The sequence below is a fragment of the Delphinapterus leucas genome, chromosome 18 (genome assembly GCF_059928025.1).
Source record: "Delphinapterus leucas isolate spDelLeu-1000000601 "Yukka" chromosome 18, BTC_Dleu_Yukka2, whole genome shotgun sequence".
NCBI classification, from domain to species: Eukaryota; Metazoa; Chordata; class Mammalia; order Artiodactyla; family Monodontidae; genus Delphinapterus; species Delphinapterus leucas.
Genome location: NC_143146.1, coordinates 60,277,480 through 60,297,146, shown reverse-complemented (window position 1 = coordinate 60,297,146; position 19,667 = coordinate 60,277,480). Strand labels below are relative to the sequence as shown.

Sequence of the window (19,667 nt, the reverse complement as noted above, 5' to 3'; positions counted from 1 at the left end):
AAACATTCAATACAGGAGAAGACATGCAATAATTTATAACAGTTATCTATCTCAGTTTCTTTGGGTTTTCTGTTTGTTGTTTTTTAACATATGAAGAACAACATAAAAAACCATTTAATGCCTCATTGATTCTTCAACGGCTTAATTATGAAGAAGAAAGAGAGTTATTTTATTAAATTGAGCTTAGAGTCTTAGCGCTTTATAAAGCAACCATCTATTCACATTTTAGTAGATAATTATTCGTATGAACTAAGTAAGTTACTATCCTTATTTTTGTACTTTTTCTGCATATCTATATTTTTAAATTTCTCTCTAGACCACTGGAGAACACAAGGTCACTATTAAAAATTTTATTTCTAAGATATTGCCTTCCTTTATTTTCCCTTCTTGGGCTTTACATTTTTTCATTCTTATAGAAGACTTTAGGCATACCTGGAATCTTTCATTAAAAACTCAGAAAAAACTCAGTTTTCACATTTCAGTCTATGAAAAGAGACCTGGTTTTCCATTTTACCTCATTCTCACCCTTCCCTTCAATCTCCTTGAGGGTTGATCCAAATACCTAATTTTATCGACCCTAAACTATCATGGATTCTAAAAATACTTATATTATTATATTAAAATCTCATTCTAAGAGTTACCTAAATGAAACATATAGACACAGCAGTAACTCCTTTTAAAATATAGTTTGCTCTTTTTGTAAGGTCTTCTAATCTTTTCTTCCTGAGGAATCCAGTAGATCAACAGTGAGTGTGCACTACACAAAGGAGCTGGTCAACAAAGGGTAGTACCTTCCCCCCTTCCTATTACTGACTAGCTCTAGGGTAAAACACTCACCTTGTTACTCAAGATAAAAAATGTATTATATATATTTTCACTTAGAATAAAATTTTATACTGTCTCATATGCTTGACTACATGTTATAGTGGTAATAAAAAGTGTGAATGAATAAACAGAAAAAATGTGGTACAATGAGAGGGGCACTTTACTAGACCAATGTGGAATTTGGAATCAAACCAAATGCCAAGTGTGTGACCTTAGACAAATTGCTTAACCTTCCTGAGCCTGTTTTCACTTTTGTAAAATGAAAACAGTATTAGTGACATCACAGATTATTGTGAGAATTAAATTAGACAAATACTTTTGGTGCACAGCACATTGCAACCGGTCAAGGAGTATTAGCTGCCTTCCATCCATTGCTAATTAGCTGTCAGGTGGGACACAAATATTCTGTGTTTCTCTTTCCTCATACAGGAACTTAGATTCATGGCTACACCTACCTTGCAGATTTAGTGTAAAGAACCAACAGAGTATTTCATTTTAAAGCCCAGTAATGTAAGGTCATCTAGAATCTGGCTCTTCTAAAGAGTGGCCCATGGGCTAGCAACATCAGAACCATCTGGGGGCCTGTGAGAAATGCTGAATTGCAAGCCCCGCCATAGAACCACTTGATAAGAAAGTGTATTTTAATAAGATCTCCATGGATATTGAAGTCTGAAAACTACTACTAAGAAAATAACCCTCAGCCTGGAAGTAAGAAAATGACTTTATCAATATCATTGTGCCAAAAATCCAAAAGGACAAAGGGCATTGACAATAGTGCATATTGATTTAATTAGCTTAGGAGAGCAAGTTAGAGGCAGCAGGCATCATGGTCTGGTAGAACTTGAAATAGTGAGAAATACAGAATAATTCACAAGGAAAGGGAGGGGAAAGGCAGAAAAAACTAAAACACTAGGTAAAGAGCACAATATTTTCTACAGGCAAATGAGCAGTCTAGCCCATGAATAATATATTAATGCTTATAATGATGTCCCTGGCTCAAAAAGAAAAAGTAAAATTACTTTAAACACGCTCTTTCAAAGATGAAAGCATGTATTCTATTTCAAGATTATTTCCCTCAAAAAAGTTGTGTGTGTCTACACACACACACACACACACACACAACACACATACATTTTACTTTCAACTAGCACATAAAATTATCTGGTACATTCATTTTTGTATAATATCTCATTTATCAAGAGAGTTAGCTCTCCACTTTTCACAAGGCTAAAAACTCTAACTTTTAAGACTAAACTACTAGTCTTAAATCAGTACTCATCTACCATTGCCAATGCTGGGCCATAATTTTCCCCCAATGTACCTCATGCTAGGCTTTCCTACTTGTGTCCACATTTCCACACCTGTTGTTAAGTCTTTTCCCATCCACATATGATTGATCACTTCCTCCTTTGACCCTCATGGTTTATCTTATTTCACAGTATATTACAGTGAGTTACTTTTCTACTAAGTTCCAAGCCTCTTAAAGGATAGGGGCTATTTTCCATGTCCTTAGATACCTCACAGGAGAAAGTATAATTCCTTTAAAATATCTGATGTACAAATATCAGGTACGGCCCAAAGAGAATTGAGAAAAACTGAGCTAAAGGAGAATACAGAAATGAGACCTCTGTGTTACCGTTTTTTGAAAAATGTTTCTTCAAAATGTTATAAACTGTGAAGCAATCTAAAAGAATATGGATCCACCTTCAGTAGTGGCAAATAATTCTCAACACTTAAACAGTTTTGTAGACTTATAAAATATTTGAGCTAGAAATATTCAAATCTTTTGGTCTGTCTCAATTTACAAAGCAAGAAACTAAGACAAAGACATTAACTTGTACATGAAAGAGCTAGGCCCTAATGCCAGGTCTTCTGATTCCACGTCCCACACTAGGCCATACTCGCTCTCACTAGATAAATGTGGTTTGCTCAAGAGATGAAAGAACTCTCTGCACACAGTAAGTGTCTGAGGAATAGTGGAAGGCTAGCAAGGTAAGGCAGGGCCAGATTATCACAACCAGAGTAAAGAGGCTACATTTTTCTACATGGGAATGCAGAGCTACTGTAGGTTCCTGAACAGGAGTATGGCATGAATAAACATTTAGGAATATTAACTTAGCACCAAAGTATAAAATAGAGGGTAGTGCCTAAGCTGGGAGACCAAGCAGGAGTCTATAATAATATGTTAAATGTAAGGACGTGATGATCTGATCTAGGGAAATGTAAACGAAAACAGATCTTTAACATAATAATGAAATAAATATAAAGGACATGGTAAAGTTTTTTGGGTTTTGGTTTCTGTTTTTTTAATTACAAGACTATATCTAACTATAGAGAAAAAGAAGGAAAAAATGCTCAGTATTCAAGCCTGGATGACTTGAAAAGTAATATAAAAATATAGATATTGGGAAGCAAAGTTGTATTTAGAACAAAATAAAATCACTTCAGTTTTGAAAGGTAAAGTCAAATCTCCTAAATCACTTGAGAAGCTACTAGTTAGTTACGGGAATTAAGGGCAAGAAATTAGGAACATGTTGGGTCAGAGTGAAAGGTTAAAGCCTTAGTGATATTTTCAGAAAGAATCAAACTTTTTAAAAATAAATGTTTTCTCTTGCTGGCAAAGAGATAAAATATATGGTTTTTTAAAAAAATAACTCATGAGGAGCTTTTAAAAACCCAACATAAAACATTTTTCATTATAGTAGCATGGTTGCTATATAAATATAGTATATGGTATCATATTACTTCACCATCCTTACCCATATTTTTTAAAAGTGTTAAATATGGCTTAATCATTATCTTACATTTCATTCATCTTCCTGAGACATAGTTCTCAGTAAAATATAACTTTTGAAAAAAATAATGTCTAATGGTAAATACTAAAACCATTGTGCAAAGTGCACCAGAGGTTAATGATCTACCATCCAAATATACAACAGATATCCTTTCTGGCTTTTTCAGAGCCACAGGCTTTTCTCCCTTTTGTGTTCATTTCCTGTCAAGTCTGACATTTCAAAGAATACCAAAGAAGCTTAAAAATTTGTTTACAAGTTTGTCATCAAATCAGGACTCTAATAATACAAGCTATTCATTACAACTGTACTGACATGTAAAACTGGTCTTCATTTAAATTTTGGAAAAATAATAAAATGGAAACAGTTTTAATCTTCTCTTTTGTAAAAGTGCTCTGGCCAAACATTTGTGCAACTGAATGAAGAAAGCTGCTAATGTTTAGTGACTACAAGAAAAACAGTACGACAAAATCCAACTTAATGAGTCAGCTATATTTGACAACATTTAAAGGAGGCTCAGTTTTCTTGTGACTTATTAAAATTAAATACAACAGTTAATTACTAGTACTTCTATGCTCTCCATATAGTAAGTACCACTCCGAAACAATATTATTCAGAAGATATGATGCAGTTAATACAGGAAAATAGAAATGATACCCTAAATATTCTTTAAGTATACATATTTAAAAATACTTTATCAATCACTAAATACTATACATAACTCTTTCGGCTGTGATGAAGGAACAGAGACCAGATTTGTCTCAACTACAAAATGGAACAACATAAATGAAATAATAGCTTTCAGACAATGAACAACAAACAGTATAGGACAGTAATCTCTGAGAGAAAGAAAGCAAATGGTAAGCCCCACCTTTGCCTGGAGACAGGTCCCAGGCTACAACACAGGGAGGAGAAACTGAAATAGATCCCAGTGGTCTGCCCGGTTGGAGAAAACAGAGTTGAGAATTCAAGAAAGCTAAGGCAGTTAAAATTAGGAGGACAGAATAGCAGAGCAGAGAGTTACACAGAAAGGAGAGAGCTGCAAAGACAGAGCTCCAGGAGCCTGCAGAGGGTTACTCTCAAGTTTTCACCCTAGTACTGATCAGTGCAGGAAAACTACGCAAAGCCAGAAAAAGAACCATTCCAGGAGCTGACATAGGGCCAAGAAGAGTTTTGATTTCCACCAGCCAGGGTGGAAAAACCTTGTAATATATGGGACATCAGGTAGAGTACTCAGAAGGGGACTGCCTCAACAGTGGGGAAAAATTAGCCATAGTTGTTAAAGACTGCCTTTGTTAAAGACTGGCTTTGTCTATAAACAACAACAAAAGTCTTTAAAAGATCAAACTGTTTCCAAGTAACTAAACTGAGTCCCAAAACACAGCTCGAGAATAGTGAAAGGAATATAAAAATATCCAGGACCCAGTAAGGTAAAATTCACAATGTCTGGCATCCAATAAGAAGTCATCAAGCAGGCAAAAACAAACAAACAAACAAAAAAAAAAACCCAGAAAAACATGACCCTTAAAAGGAGAACTATCAGTTAACAGAAACAGTCCTAAAAAGACATAGATGTTAGAATTAGTAAATGGGAACTTTAAAACAATTATTATAACTATATTCCATATGTTTAAGAAAGTAAAGGAAAGCACAAATATGTTAAAGAGAGATATGGAAGATTTAGAAAAGGATCCAAGTCAAACTTCTAGAGATGAAAAATAGAATACCTAAGATTAAAACTATAGTAGATGGAATAGCAAATTAGACATTTTAGCAGAAAAAATTAATGAACTTGAAGACATAGCTAGAGAAAGTATTTCAAATGAAACAGAGACAAAAACATCTGGAACCAAAAAAAAAACAGAAGAACAGAGCATCATGATGTGAGCTGTGGGACAACTTCAAGTGACCTAATACATGTATGACTGGAATCCCTGAGGGAAGGGGTGGGAGTGGTCAACAAAAACATTTTAAGAAAATAATGGCCCCAAATGTCCAGATTTGATGAAACCTATAAGCTCACCTTTCGAAGCAGAACTTCAAACAAGAGAAACATGAAGAAAATTAAACCAAGGCACACCATAATCAAATTGCCTAAAACCAGTGATAAAGAGCTGCTGTGTAAGAAGCACAAGTACTCTAAAACCAAAATGCTATAAGATGCATAGTTTCTCACATGAGAAGCCCAGAAGGATGAGATGAGGAGGGAAAAAGAAAGAAAGGAAGGGAGAGGTGAGCACATACCAAGAAGCAGCAAGGTTCCAGACTTGCGAGTTAAGAAGCATCTTGGAAGTGGATCCCGCCTCAGAAACCAGCTGATACTACATGGTCAGGGATGAAGTGCCCAGTCAAGCTCTTCCCAAATCCCTGACCCACAGAATCATGAGCAAAATAAAATGATTGTTTTAAGCCACTAATGTGTCATCCAGCAATACATAACATTTCTAATGGCTCTTTTCTGTCAACATTTAATCCTTCCTTTCCCATCTTAAAAACTAATCTTCCCTCCACCTCACATACCTCCAGCTATACGTTTACGTCCCTTCTCAGACAAGACTGATGAAAGCTATCTATAATGACTGTCTCCACTTTATCTCTCTCTCACATCTCATCCAAATTCCACTGCAATCTACTCCTGCCCCCACCACTTCTTGGAACAGTCCTCGCTACCTTCACCAGTGGCTTCCTTATTGCTGAAACTAATGAACACTCTTCAGTTCTTACTGACTGCTCCTACAGTATCTGAAACAGCAAGCACTCACTCAGACCTTTCAGTACCCTCTCTTTGAGAGAGCGAGTAAGACACCACTTCTGATACTCCTCCAGTCTCTGAGGAGGAACATCAGATGCCTCAATCTCTTTTATAGGCTTCTCTTTTCTGTCTATCCCTTAAATGTTGAAGCTCCTCAGGATTCTATCTTTAATATTACCAGAGGCACAGGTCCCCTACAAAAGGTTTTTATTTGAGGAATTAGCATAATGAGATTTGTTCTGCATTTATGAAAAAATTTCTCAGGTGGCTGTGAGAGAAACAGTATTAAGGCAGCAAGAGATGTGGGGAGATCAACAGGGAAAGTCCACAGTTGCCCACAAAAAAGACCATTTAGAGAATAAAGTACCTGGTCTACTTCAGTTTACAAAGATTTTACCAAAAACATCGGATACAGTTTGAATATACTGAAAGTAAAGTATCCAAATCTCACCTCATCTGCTGGCATTATAAACTGCTTAGCAGATTTAAGAAGTCTAAACATCCGGAAGTCATTCAATCTAACGCTTAGGTATGGTTCATTTTTTGTTTGTTTTTGTTTTTTTGTTTTTTTTGGTGGTACGAGGGCCTCTCACTGCTGCGGCCTCTCCCGTTGTGGAGCACAGGCTCTGGACGTGCAGGCTCAGCGGCCATGGCTCACGGGCCCAGCCGCTCCGTGGCATGCGGGATCTTCCCGGACCGGGGCACGAACCCGCGTCCCCTGCATCGGCAGGCGGACCCCCAACCACTGCACCACCAGGGAAGCCCTAGGTATGGTTCATTTTAAACCACCTCTAATCTTCCAAATTTCCAGAGAACAAGATTTCACTAGGTTTTTCAATAGATTGTTTAGCATTTTACATTCATATATTGCCTGTTAATCTCTCTGGGATCAAAAGAAACAGAAGTGTGCTTATTCCTTCTTATAGTTATTCTGTTCTTGATTTATTATTTCTCAAGAGTGTGAAGTAAAGATACTGAACCCTTTCCCTATGCAACCATTAAAAATACAATGATGTTCTTTCTTTCATTAAATTATCAACAGGTAAAAGTAAGTAATAATATCACTTGATGTTTCCCTAGGTAAACAACACTGAATATGTCCTTATAAATCACTACAGTTTAATGAGAGACTCATTATAATACGGAATCAAAAAACCATGAAAGTTTGCTCTGATTCTTGATCTGGATTTTGATTATCATGGGTGTGTTCCATTGCTCTGATTCTTGATCTATTGTATATGTTGGTAATGTGGGTATATTTAATTTGTAAAAAATCCTTTGAACTACAACTTGTGATATATACTTTTCTGTATATATGTTATACTTCAATAAAGAAAAAAATCCTAAAGCCTGTGAAAGCTCAAATAGATCTGTAGTATGTCTCTTCTCTAAAATGTCAATTATTCTCACAGGAAAAATTCACATATTGTGTTTGTGTAGGATGACTTATCTTCACAGTTACCCACTACCACTCCATTCTTTACAATTAAAACAGTAGTATGTGTTGATTTTTTAAAAATCCAAACATTAAAAATCATCTATAATTTCATCCCCTAGAAATACCACACTTAGAATTTAAATTCAGAGGCTTATTATGACTTCCACATCATCATATTATTAAAAAATTATACCCTTTTCCAGACTTTGTGCATGTCACTTTTTCTCCAAAAATTCTCAGAAATAAAGGAATATTGTTTTGAATCCTAGAACACCAGTAACTGAACTAAACAGGCTTGAGCACAAGCAGTTGTTAAACCATACATTTCTACTATTTCCTCCACAACTTTCAGAGCTCATGTCTTTTCTATATCCTCACAATGTCTATCTCAATGCAAGGCATACAGCAGATGTGTGCTGATGGAAATAAAAGTAGTTCTCTAAAAGAATGAGAATAGTCACTTTCAGATGATACAGTGATGTCTTGATTTCAATTTCTAGGAAGAGAGGGCACAACAGCCTCTGAAAAGTACTCTATCTGCTTGTTTCATTTATTGATCTATTTATTTATTTTTGCTACTTTCATTTAACCCCCGGATTCTGAGAGTTTTCTCCTAACCACTCCTTTTCTTCTACAGTGGAAGCTCCTGTATAAAGGAGTTACCCAATTCAATCTTAGCAATAGTGTCTTTCTATCAACTTCCCATACTTCTCTCCTTTTCTATCCACTCTGTCTATACAGCAATACAAGAAAAGCACTAAGAAACAAGTTACTCTTAGCCATTACATTTTTAAAATATCAAAAAAGTAAAACTTGGTTTACATGTACAGATTAGGATTCTAATATAACTAAAGTCTTAATTTTTCTATTGCCATTTCTATATACTGATAAAAATGAAAAGATATATGCTTAGCATATGCAACAATTTCAGAAGAAACCAACTCTATATTAATCTACAAACCTGATGCTTAACAAAGTATTACCCAACTATGAAGATTTAAAGAGCGTAACAGAAGAACTCCATATAAATATTTTACTATTACTACATAGGAAATGTCACCTTTACTAAAATAAAGCCTTATCAATAGGTTATATGCTATAAATAGACTACCTAGAGAATATGCTTTGTGCCTTCATAATGCTATAAACAATAACTATAATTGTGTAGATTTTTGGATTACCTTTAACAATGGGACAAAAAAAAATCAGATAAAATTGAACTAAAAATCTGTATTTTTAAATCATATCAATAGCATAATCTCAATTTTTTTCATCATGTTGTTGAAATTTTAAGAGCAGACATTTAAATTTTCATACATGACACCTCTATTTTAAATAAAGTTCCCAAATACTTTAAAGAATTCTGCTTTGTTTTGAAGTGCCAAGCTTTAAGAAAAGCTATTCATAAATAAATCCCTGTATCAGACAATCTGGGGAGCTCAAAGAAAACTCCATTCTAATATTCCACTTGCTTCTTGGGCTATACACTGAAACAACATTATTCATTAAATTTCATATTTGTAAAAAAAAAAAAAATTTCATATTTGTTCTTGAGGTAAATGTTAACAAATACCTCTCACTAACAGATAACTGTTACCCATATGCATATGAGTATCTTTAACTATTTTAGCTAGTTACTTACTGAGAGCCAGGCAAGGGATTCCATGATTCGATGTTCACATCGTTCTAAATGTTTAATCATTTCTCTGGTCAAGTTGGCTTCTGCTTTGATAAAACTTTCAATCACTTTGTAAAAATCAAAAGCTTTTAAATTAAGTACATTCAGAATCCAAGGGAAGGACAAATCTGTTCCAGTATCCAGATTCTGAGATGTACTTCCTAAAAATGAAAGAAAAACGTAACTTAGGTATGAAATGTTAAGCCTTGAATGACATATTTTTTGGTTTGAAGGTTTTATCAAACAAAAAATTAAAACACAGTAGAAAGGCTAAACAAAAATTTTTATTTAGAACATAATTTTTTATTCTGGGGTCCACAGACTCCTAGGAAATAGGCTTCCAAAGTTTGAGTGTATGTGCATATATATGTCTTTCCTGGATAGAAGGCTCACAGCTTATATCAAATTTTCAAAGGTTTAAACACCCTAAACTTGTATCCGGGACACGTTTAACATCTAACCAGCAATGCATTAGCATATCCATTTTAACTGTCTCATTAATCCTCGATTAAGAGAGGAAGTGATTCTTTAAGATTTTGACAATTTGATTGGTTAGTAAATATGTTTTAATTATGCATTTCTTGGTTATAAATGAGGATTCACAGATGTCCATATTTGTTTACTAATTTAAGTGCCTCTTTTATTATATATTTGTATCCTTAGATAAATTTTCTTGTTGTTTTTTTGCAAACAAAACTTTTTTTGGACATTTGCAACATTATTTGCAAAATAATACGTGTTTAAAATTATATTTTAAAAAAAAACACTATTGGTGGCCTCTGTTCTCTTTATCTGGTGGATTCTAGCTCCAACCTTTCGTCTCATAACCACAGAATATATATGTAGCTTCCGTATCAGTGGAATCTGCTCAGTAGTACTCCTCAGGCATTTTACAGTCTCATAAGTCTTTGAAGGGGTTTCAATAGGTACATTTCCTGGATTCACGATAGTCCAGAATAGGAGTCTAGTGCAACTATTCCCAAGATGACATGAAATAATTCAGGTTAATAAACCACTTTATGGTGACCACATTACGGTGACCAATTACATTCTTCAGTATATACTGATCTAAAATATGCATTTCTTCTCCTTAACTCCTTAACTTCTCCATTCCGCCCACCACAAAAACCTATACCACACATTAGGTAAGTTTTTTTTAACTTTAAATTGAACTAAAATGTTTATTTACTAAAATTTAACTTACTGCTATATGTAGCCATTACAACCTCAAGAGCGCATGCCAACAAAGACATATGAAAGATGTTGTCATTCAGGAGTTTGCTAAAGGAAAAAAAAGAATGATTTTGTAACATTTACTTTTAAAAAAAGAAGAAATTGTTTTACTAAAACAAAAATTTACCTAAAATTTTGAATGGATAATCGTTCTTCTTCCTAAAACAGGTCAAAAAAAAATTAACTGAAGCCTTCTTTGTGTCAGCATTAATTTTTTTTCTATTATATTCTTTTAAACTTACTGATTTAAGCATGGATTCCATTACTCGGTAATACAATCGGACTCCAAGTTTGTATCGCTACAAAGAAAGAAAAAAAATTAGATCCCACTATTTTAGAAAAACATAACAATTACTAATTTTTTAAAAGTTTTCTCTTGAGACACATTCCTGACCCTTCTTAGGAATATGGCTACCAAGAGATCACAAAAGCTTGCTTGTCTAAAACTCAAGATTTAAGTATAAAATGATGGTTTTAACATTCCTGATAAATTTTCAAGAGGAGGGGTCCAGTAGTTGGTTTCCTATCATTCCACTTCAGTCTACATCATTCAACAGATATATGTGTGCTAAGAATATATTACATACCTGGTACTATTTTAACCATTTTACATACTAATGTAATACTTCTTGTGACCTAGAACACGTATTTTCAAGATAGCTCTCCAGGATTAAGATAATAGTCTCTTTCCATAAAACTGGTCAAAGGCAAAAATCAGACCTACCTGATCTTATAAGCAAAAAGTTATCAAACAACTAGTTTTCATTAGTCCAAAGAACAGTCAAATTTTAGATAAACACACACACACACACAAACACACACCAAAATCCTTCATTCCAAATTATGAGTACAAATTTCATATATAACCAAAAAGAACTTTTAAATATAATGGTTTAAAACACAGATGGAATCAAAATATAACCTCACTACACCGAAATAAATGTGTATAGTAGATTACAGTTTTCAAATATATTTTATATATTACCCATTAATGCCACAGAGAAAAGCAGAGCAAATATAGAAACCTGAATCTCAGAGAAGTTAGATGACAGCTCATATATGATAGAACCAGATATAAACCCAGGGCTCTGATCCAGAGCCCACTGGCTTACCATTTATTAGTTTTAGATTTTCTGAAATAATAATAGCAATAGTAAAAACAACATCATTTAATAATATCACTGATAAATGGCATGTATAATATGATTCCATTTGTATAAGTATATGCATACATGAATATTCATATATGTAAAAGTTAAAGAATATACACCAAAAACTTAATGTTAGCAAGATTTTGATTTTTTTCTTACTGTATTTTTAAAATTTTCTACAATTCTTCTAAAATTTTCTGCACGTTTACTTTTGGTTTCTGTAATGGAGTGAGGGGAGCTGTCCCATAAAGCTTTCCATAAACAGCAGCATACACAAGCAGCTGGGATATAGTATCTGCCAATATTTTATACTATTGGACAGATACTATTACAGCATTTATGCAACTGGGACAGATGTTGCATTTGAAATTATTTACTATATAGTGGCACTAATCAAAATGAACTCAAGTTACCTGTGATCCAATTTCCATACATCCCTGTCCCACAGCTTTAGCAAATTTCTCTTTAAAGATGTACCCAATATCCTTCACTCTTTTCAGGATGCTTTCCTTTGGATTCACTGTGCAATTCTTTAAGAAGGAAAAACATGAATTAACATTGAGGATACTGTTTAATCAGAGAATTAGCATTTTCTGTTCTATACTACATGACTTATCACTCTCAATTGTTTATACTGTGGAAACACTTCCACAATAAACTAGGTAAATACAACTACTGAAAATATGAGGGACATAAAGGATTCCATTCTGGGATAATAGGGACCAAAAATACTAGAGTACAACTAAAAAACTCTATTATCTAAATTTTCTGCTGGCAAGTTAGGGAAGAACAGATTTGTTAGCCCTTTCCATTATCCATCAAAAACAGCCTCACAGATATTACAATTGATACCACAGGAATACAAATGATCATAAGAGACTACTATGAACAACTGAATGCCAACAAACTGGACAACCTTGAACAAATGGATAAATTCCTAGAAACATACAACCTTCTAAGGTTGAATCATAAGGAACAGAAAATCTGAAAAGACTAATTACTAGTAAGAAGAAAGAATAGGTAACCAAAAACCTCCCAATAAATAGAAGTCCAGAACCAGATGGTTTCACTGGTGAATTCCATCAAACATTCAAAGAAGAATTACTACAAATCCTTCTCAAACTATTCCAAAAAAACAGAAGATGAGGAAACACTCCCAAACTCATTTTATGAGGCCAGCACTGTCCTGATACCAAAACAAGGACACCACAAGGAAAGTAAATTATAGGCCAATATCCCTCCTGAATACAAATGCAAAAATCCTTAACAAAATATCAGCAAACCCAATTCAAGAATACATTAATATTCTTGAAAGGATCTTATACCATGATCAAGTGGGATTTATCCCAGTGATGGTTCCATATCTGCAAATCAATCAATGATATGCCATATTAACAAAATAAAAGATTAAAATTATGTGATCATCTCAACAGATGCAGAAAAAGCATTTGACAAAATTCAACATCAATTTATGATAAAAACTCTTAACAAAGTGAGTATGGAGGGAATGTACCTCAACATAATAAAGGCCATACACGACAAGCCCACAGCTAACATCATACTCAACAGTGAAAAGCTGAAAGCTTTTCCTCTAAGGTCAAGAACAACACAAGGATGCCCACTCTTGCCACTTTTATTCCATAGTATTGGAACTCTTAGAGCAGTTAGGCAAGAAAAAGAAATAAAAGGCATCCAAATTGGAAAGGAGGTAAAACTGTCATTATTTTCAGATGACATGATATTATATATAGAAAACCTTAAGGACTCCACAAAAAACCTGTTAGAACTAATAAAAAAAATCAGTAAAGTTGCAGGATACAAAATCAACATACAGAAATCAGTTGTATTTCTATACACTAATAACACACTATCAGAAAGAGAAATTAAGAAAACAATCACATGTACAGTTGTATCCAGAATAAATTTAACCAAGAAGGTGAAAGATCTGTACAATGAAAACTTAAGACCCTAATGAAAGAAACGTTAAAAGATACACATAAATGCAAAGCTACTGCATGCTCATGGAGTGGAAGAATTAATATTGTTAAAATGCCCATACTACCCAAAGCAATATACAAATTCAATAAACTTCTTGTCAAAATTCCAAGGTATTTACACAGAAATAGAACAAACAATTCAAAACTGTGTGCAGAACCACAAAAGACCCCAAATAGCCAAAGCAATCCTGAGAAAGAAGAACAAAGCTGGAGGCATAAAACTATATTATAAAGCTACAGTAATCAAAACAGTTTGTTATTGATATAAAAACAGAGATCAGGGCTTCCCTGGTGGCACAGTGGTTGAGAGTCCGCCTGCTGATGCAGGGGACGCGGGTTCGTGCCCCAGTGCAGGAGGATCCCACGTGCCGCGGAGCAGCTGGGCCCGTGAGCCATGGCAGCTGAGCCTGCGCATCCAGAGCCTGTGCTCCACAACGGGAGAGGCCACAACAGTGAGAGGCCCGTGTACCGCAAAACGAAAACAAAAACAAAAACAAAAAAACAGAGATCAATGGAACAGAATAGAGAGCCCAAAAATAAACCCATGCACATTATCAATTAATTTACCACAAAAGAGCCAAGAATACACAGTAAGAAAAGGACAGTCTCTTCAATAAATGTGTTGGTAAAACTGGAAAGCCAGTTTCAAAAAAATGAAATTATACCACTGTCTTACACCACACACAAAAATTAACTCAAAATGGGTTAAAGACTTGAACATAAGACCTGAAACCATGAAACTCTTAGAAGAAAACATGGGTGGTAAGCTCCTTGTCATTAGTCTTGGAGATGGTATTTTGGAATTGACTCTGGAAGAAAAGGCAGCAAAAGCAAAATAAACAAGTGGGACTATTTCAAACCAAAATGTTTCTGCACAGTGAAGGAAACTATCAACAAAAAGAAAAGGCCACCTACTGGATGGGAGAAGATATTTGCAAACGATATATCTGATAAAGGGTTAATATCCAAACATACAAAGAACGCATACAACTCAACACCAAAAAAACAAACTAGCTGATTAAAAAAATGGGCACAAGAAATGAATACACATCTTTCCAAAGAAGACATACAGATGGCTAGCAGTCACATGAGATGCTCAACATCACTAATCATCAGAGAAATGCAAATCAAAACCATTATGAGATATCACCTCACGTCTGTCTAATGGCTATTATCAAAAAGAGAACAAATAACAAGTGTTGGCGAGGGTATGGAGAAAAGGGAACCCTCATGTGCTGCTGGTGGGAATGTAAATTGGTGCAACCACTGTGGAAAACAGTTTGGAGGCTCATCAAAAAATTAAAACCAGAACTACCATACAATCCAGCAATTCCACTTTTGGGTATTTATCTGAAGAAAATGAAAACACTTAATTTGAAAAGATATGCACCCCTATGTTCATTGTAGCATTATTTACAATAGCCAAGAATAGAAACAACCTAGGTGCCCATTGATAGATGAATAGATAAAGATGTGGTATATATATACAATGGAATATTATTTGGCCATAAAGAAAAAACAAATTTTGCCATTTGTGACAACAACCAGAATGGACCTAGAGAGTATTATGCTAAGTGAAGTAGATCAGACAAAGAAAGCAAATACTGTATGATTTCACTTATATATGAAATCTAAAAAAAAAAAACAAATGAACAAACACAACAAAATAGAAACAGAGTCATAGAGATAAAGAACAAACAGGTGGTTGCCAGAAGCGAGGGATGTGGGGAAAGAGAGAAACAGATGAGGGAGATTAAGGGGTACCAACTTCTAATTACAAAATAAATGAGTCACAGGTATGAAATGTACAGTGTAGGGAATACAGTCAATAATTATATAATATCTCTGTACAGAGACAAATGGTAACTAGACTTACCGTGGTGATCATTTTGAGATGTACAGAGATATCGAATCACTATACTGTGCACCAGAAACTAACCCAGTGTTGTAGGTCAATTATACTTCAAAAAGAAACAAACAAACTCATAGAAAAAAGATCAAATTTGTAGTTACTAGAGGCGGGGGGTGGGTAGGGGAAGGGGGAACTGAATGAAGGCAGTCAAAAGGTACAAACTTCCATTTATAAGGTAAATAAGTACTAGGGATGTAATGTACAACATGATTAATATAATTAACACTGCTGTATGTTATACATGAAAGTTGTTGGGAGTAAATCCTGAGGGTTCTCTTCACAAGGAAAAAAATTTTTTTTCTATTTCTGTTACTTTGTATCCAAATGAGATAATGGATGTTCACTCAACTTATTGTGATGATAATTTCATGATGTATGTAGGTCAACCCATTATGCTGTATACCTTAAACATCAAGCATATCTCAATAAAACTGGAAGAAAAAAATGTCTATAGCTTCTAAGATTTTACTTACACACAGAAGAAAAGATGGCATTAATTTTTAAAATGAAGACACCTGAACTAATAAAGAAGCAAATTCAAAGAAAAACTTAATGGTCTTCAAGATATGCCCACTCTGAGATAGGCCATTTGTAGTGTACATAAAACTTTGCAGTTAAACTGTTGCGCTTCATTTAATGTTAAGCTTTAAACTGAGCTCTGGAAAATGTCTTTGAGGCAGAATTTTCTACCCAACTGAAGTAGTTTAAAATAAAAAAGACTTCCTACATAATCCAAATGTTGGAGGAAATATTAAAAACAATATTTAAGAAGAGAGAGATTATCATTCTTTTTACTTCTACCATTATCCCTTCTAAAAGTTCTAAGTAACTGGGTAGCTATGTTTGGGAAATACTCTTGTGCTACAGATAAGCCACAAATAAAAGCAACTTTATGCAAACTGGACAAACAAAATCAGTTTTGAGCCAACACAATTATGAATATGATGACAGAAAATACTCTGTTAATTCTTGGGGGGTGGAAATATAAACAAGACAACAAAGAATATGACAAAACCACAGGCAGCTTATGATATTAAATGGAATGTTAACCACACAAAGCACTTACTGGATAAGCCAAATTTTAGTAAGTCTCCTAGCCTCATCCAACTGCCACAGATAAGCATTTCAGTGGCTCCCAAGCCTCACTTGATTTTAAAGGAGTAAAGGAGCGAACAAGGAATATAGACACTAGTTTTCATTCTCTCTCTTCCTCTCTCCCTTTTTTGAGAGGAGGGAGGCTAGCAGGGGTCCTTCAGATATCAAACTCAGGGTCCATCAGGAGTTGCAAACTGCAATGCACACAGGGCCACTCAAGAAATGTACATGAAAGTGGGCTAAATAAAAAAGACCGTAGAGATATGGCAAATGTTAAATCCTGTCTAATGTCACATTCAAAGAAAATATCTTAAAAGAGCCAGAGAGAAAAGATAAACTATAAGGGAACAACAGATGGACTGACAGAAAACATCTTAGTAGCAACGAGAGCCAGGAAATAGTGAAGTAATATCTTCAAACTACTAAGAGAAAGTAAAGGTCAGCCTAGAATTGAAGATCCAGGTATACTACCTTACAAAAAGTAAGAGTGAAGATATTTTTTTAAAAATTTATGTATGTATGTATGTAATTTATTTGGCTGTGCCAGGTCTTAGTTGTGGCATGTGAGATCTTAGTTTCCTGATCAGGGATCGAACCCGGGCCCCCGCACTGGGAGAGCGGAGTCTTTACCACTGGACGACCAAGGAAGTCCAAGAGTAAAGATATTTTAAGACAAAAAACAAAACAAAAAGCTTGTAAGTTCATCCCAAACTAACCCCCACTAAAGGAATGATTAAAAGATGTATCTGAAGAAAGAAGAAAATAATTATGAAAGTGAGGTCTAAGTTGTAAAAAAGAATGGTGAGCAACACAAAAAGTAAATATGAGAAAATCTAAAAATAACACTGTCTAAATAAAACAACACTACTAATAATATCTAATTTGGAGAGTTAAAAAAAGCAAGAGGGCTTCCCTGGTGGCGCAGTGGTTAAGAATCCGCCTGCCAAGGCACGGGACACGGGTTCAAGCCCTGGTCTGGGAAGATCCCACATGCTGCGGAGCAACTAAGCCTGTGTGCCACAACTACTGAGCCTGCACTCTAGAGCCCACGAGCCACGACTACTGAGCCCGTGTGCCACAACTACTGAAGCCCGCACGCCTAGAGCCCGTGCTCTGCAACAAGAGAAGCCACCTCAATGAGAAGCCCACGCACCGCAACGAAGAGTAGCCCCCGCTCGCCGCAACCAGAGGAAAGCCCGCGTGCAGCAACAAAGACCCAACACAGCCAAAAATAAAAATTTTTTAAAAAAAAATTAAAAAAAAAAAGCAAGAAATGAGATAGTAGACAACTACATGTTGGTTGGGAAATGGGTGTTTAAAAAAACACTCAGTATTTTAACTTTTAATTTCAAATTTATTTGCCAAAATATCATAATAAATAATGTCTCATATATGGCTTACATTAAAATAGGAAATCAGATTTTCTGACGGTTGATCACTTGCTGAATTTAAGATCATCATTAATTGCTGGATAGTATTCATGACAGTCCTAGAAAAAAATAGGAAGAAGTGTTAAGCAATGAAGGAATAAAAAGAAAAAATGATAAGTATCTATTTCATAAGTTACACATATCTTCAATCTCATTGTCTCCTGTTTATCTTTAAGAAGTTCTCTGAAATAAGACTTTATAAAAGCCTTAGTGTACTGCTGTTTATGAGGAATTACATTTTACTTAAATCTTTAAGAAAGCATATGTCGATCATCAGTAAGTTTATAATTAAAGAACTGATATGCTTATTTACTAATAGAACTAAATATCAACAAAACAATTGATGAAAAAGTAATGACATTATTTTAAGGATAAAACATAAACTGGCATCAAAATGGTAATATTTTAAGAAAACATTATTACAATTAAATATTAAAATTTTTCAAATAAAGACAGTAAGATATTTAGTAACTCAAGTAGATAACCAAGTGACTGTCCTTTACAGAGACCTTCAAGATGAAAGCATACATAATTTTAGAAGTCATCATCACTAAAACATAAATGTAGGTCAATCTCTTTAAGATCTCTTTAATTATATAAGTGTGTGTGTGTGTGTGTATGTGTGTGTGCACGTGTCTGTGTATGGTACATGGTAAATATTAATGTTCCAATTTTGGAGTAGCAGTTCATTGCTACTCTGTAGGCACTGTTTAATGATGCAAAAAACTGTAGAATGTTTATAGCCAAAAGGGTCTTTAAATATTATTTAATAAAACATGTTCAGGGGCTCCCCTGGTGGCGCAATGGTTGAGAGTCCGCCTGCCGATGCAGGGGACGGGTTCGTGCCCCAGTCCGGGAGGATCCCACATGCCGCGGAGCGGCTGGGCCCGTGAGCCATGGCGGCTCAGCCTGTGCGTCCGGGGCCTGTGCTCCACAACGGGAGAGGCCACGACAGTGAAAGGCCCACGTACAGCAAAAAAACAAACAAACAAAAACATGTTCAGTGTTCTCAGTCAAGCCTCTCTAAACTGATATCTACTCTTCCTCAACTTTTAAATATATTGCTTCTATGACGTGTACATGTACTAATCTACTTAAGCCACAATGACTAAAGCCATAAGTGACCAACTGCTAAAACCAAAAGAGATTTTTTATTTGTTCTGATACTTGATTTTCTTGAGGTATTTGACACTCTTAAACACTTGCTCTCTTCTGAAACTCCCGTCCTCCCTTGGCTTCTTTGGCTTCATTCTCTGGCCTCCCTAATCACACCTCTCATTCTCTTTAATCTAACTTCTATCTCGTCCTTAAATGCTAGCATTCTTTAGGGTTCAGCCTTTAGCCAACCGTTATTGCTATTATGC

General features: G+C 34.9%; 1 protein-coding gene across 7 annotated transcripts in view; it reads right to left on the bottom strand.

The window, feature by feature from the left end:
• Nucleotides 1–19,667, bottom strand: part of RB1 (RB transcriptional corepressor 1) — a 148,731-nt gene that overhangs the window by 72,061 nt on the left and 57,003 nt on the right. For all 7 annotated transcript variants that reach the window (XR_016388694.1, XM_089899557.1, XM_089899556.1 and 4 more), the window contains 6 exons: nucleotides 18,275–18,362; nucleotides 12,283–12,399; nucleotides 10,961–11,017; nucleotides 10,846–10,877; nucleotides 10,690–10,766; nucleotides 9,450–9,646 (listed from right to left, as the gene is read on the bottom strand). Coding sequence is in view for 6 of the 7 variants with exons in the window: in XM_089899557.1 (XP_089755683.1) it covers nucleotides 9,450–9,646; nucleotides 10,690–10,766; nucleotides 10,846–10,877; nucleotides 10,961–11,017; nucleotides 12,283–12,399; nucleotides 18,275–18,362 (568 nt within the window). In the remaining variant the exon portion in view is untranslated. The remainder of the gene's footprint in view (nucleotides 1–9,449; nucleotides 9,647–10,689; nucleotides 10,767–10,845; nucleotides 10,878–10,960; nucleotides 11,018–12,282; nucleotides 12,400–18,274; nucleotides 18,363–19,667) is intronic.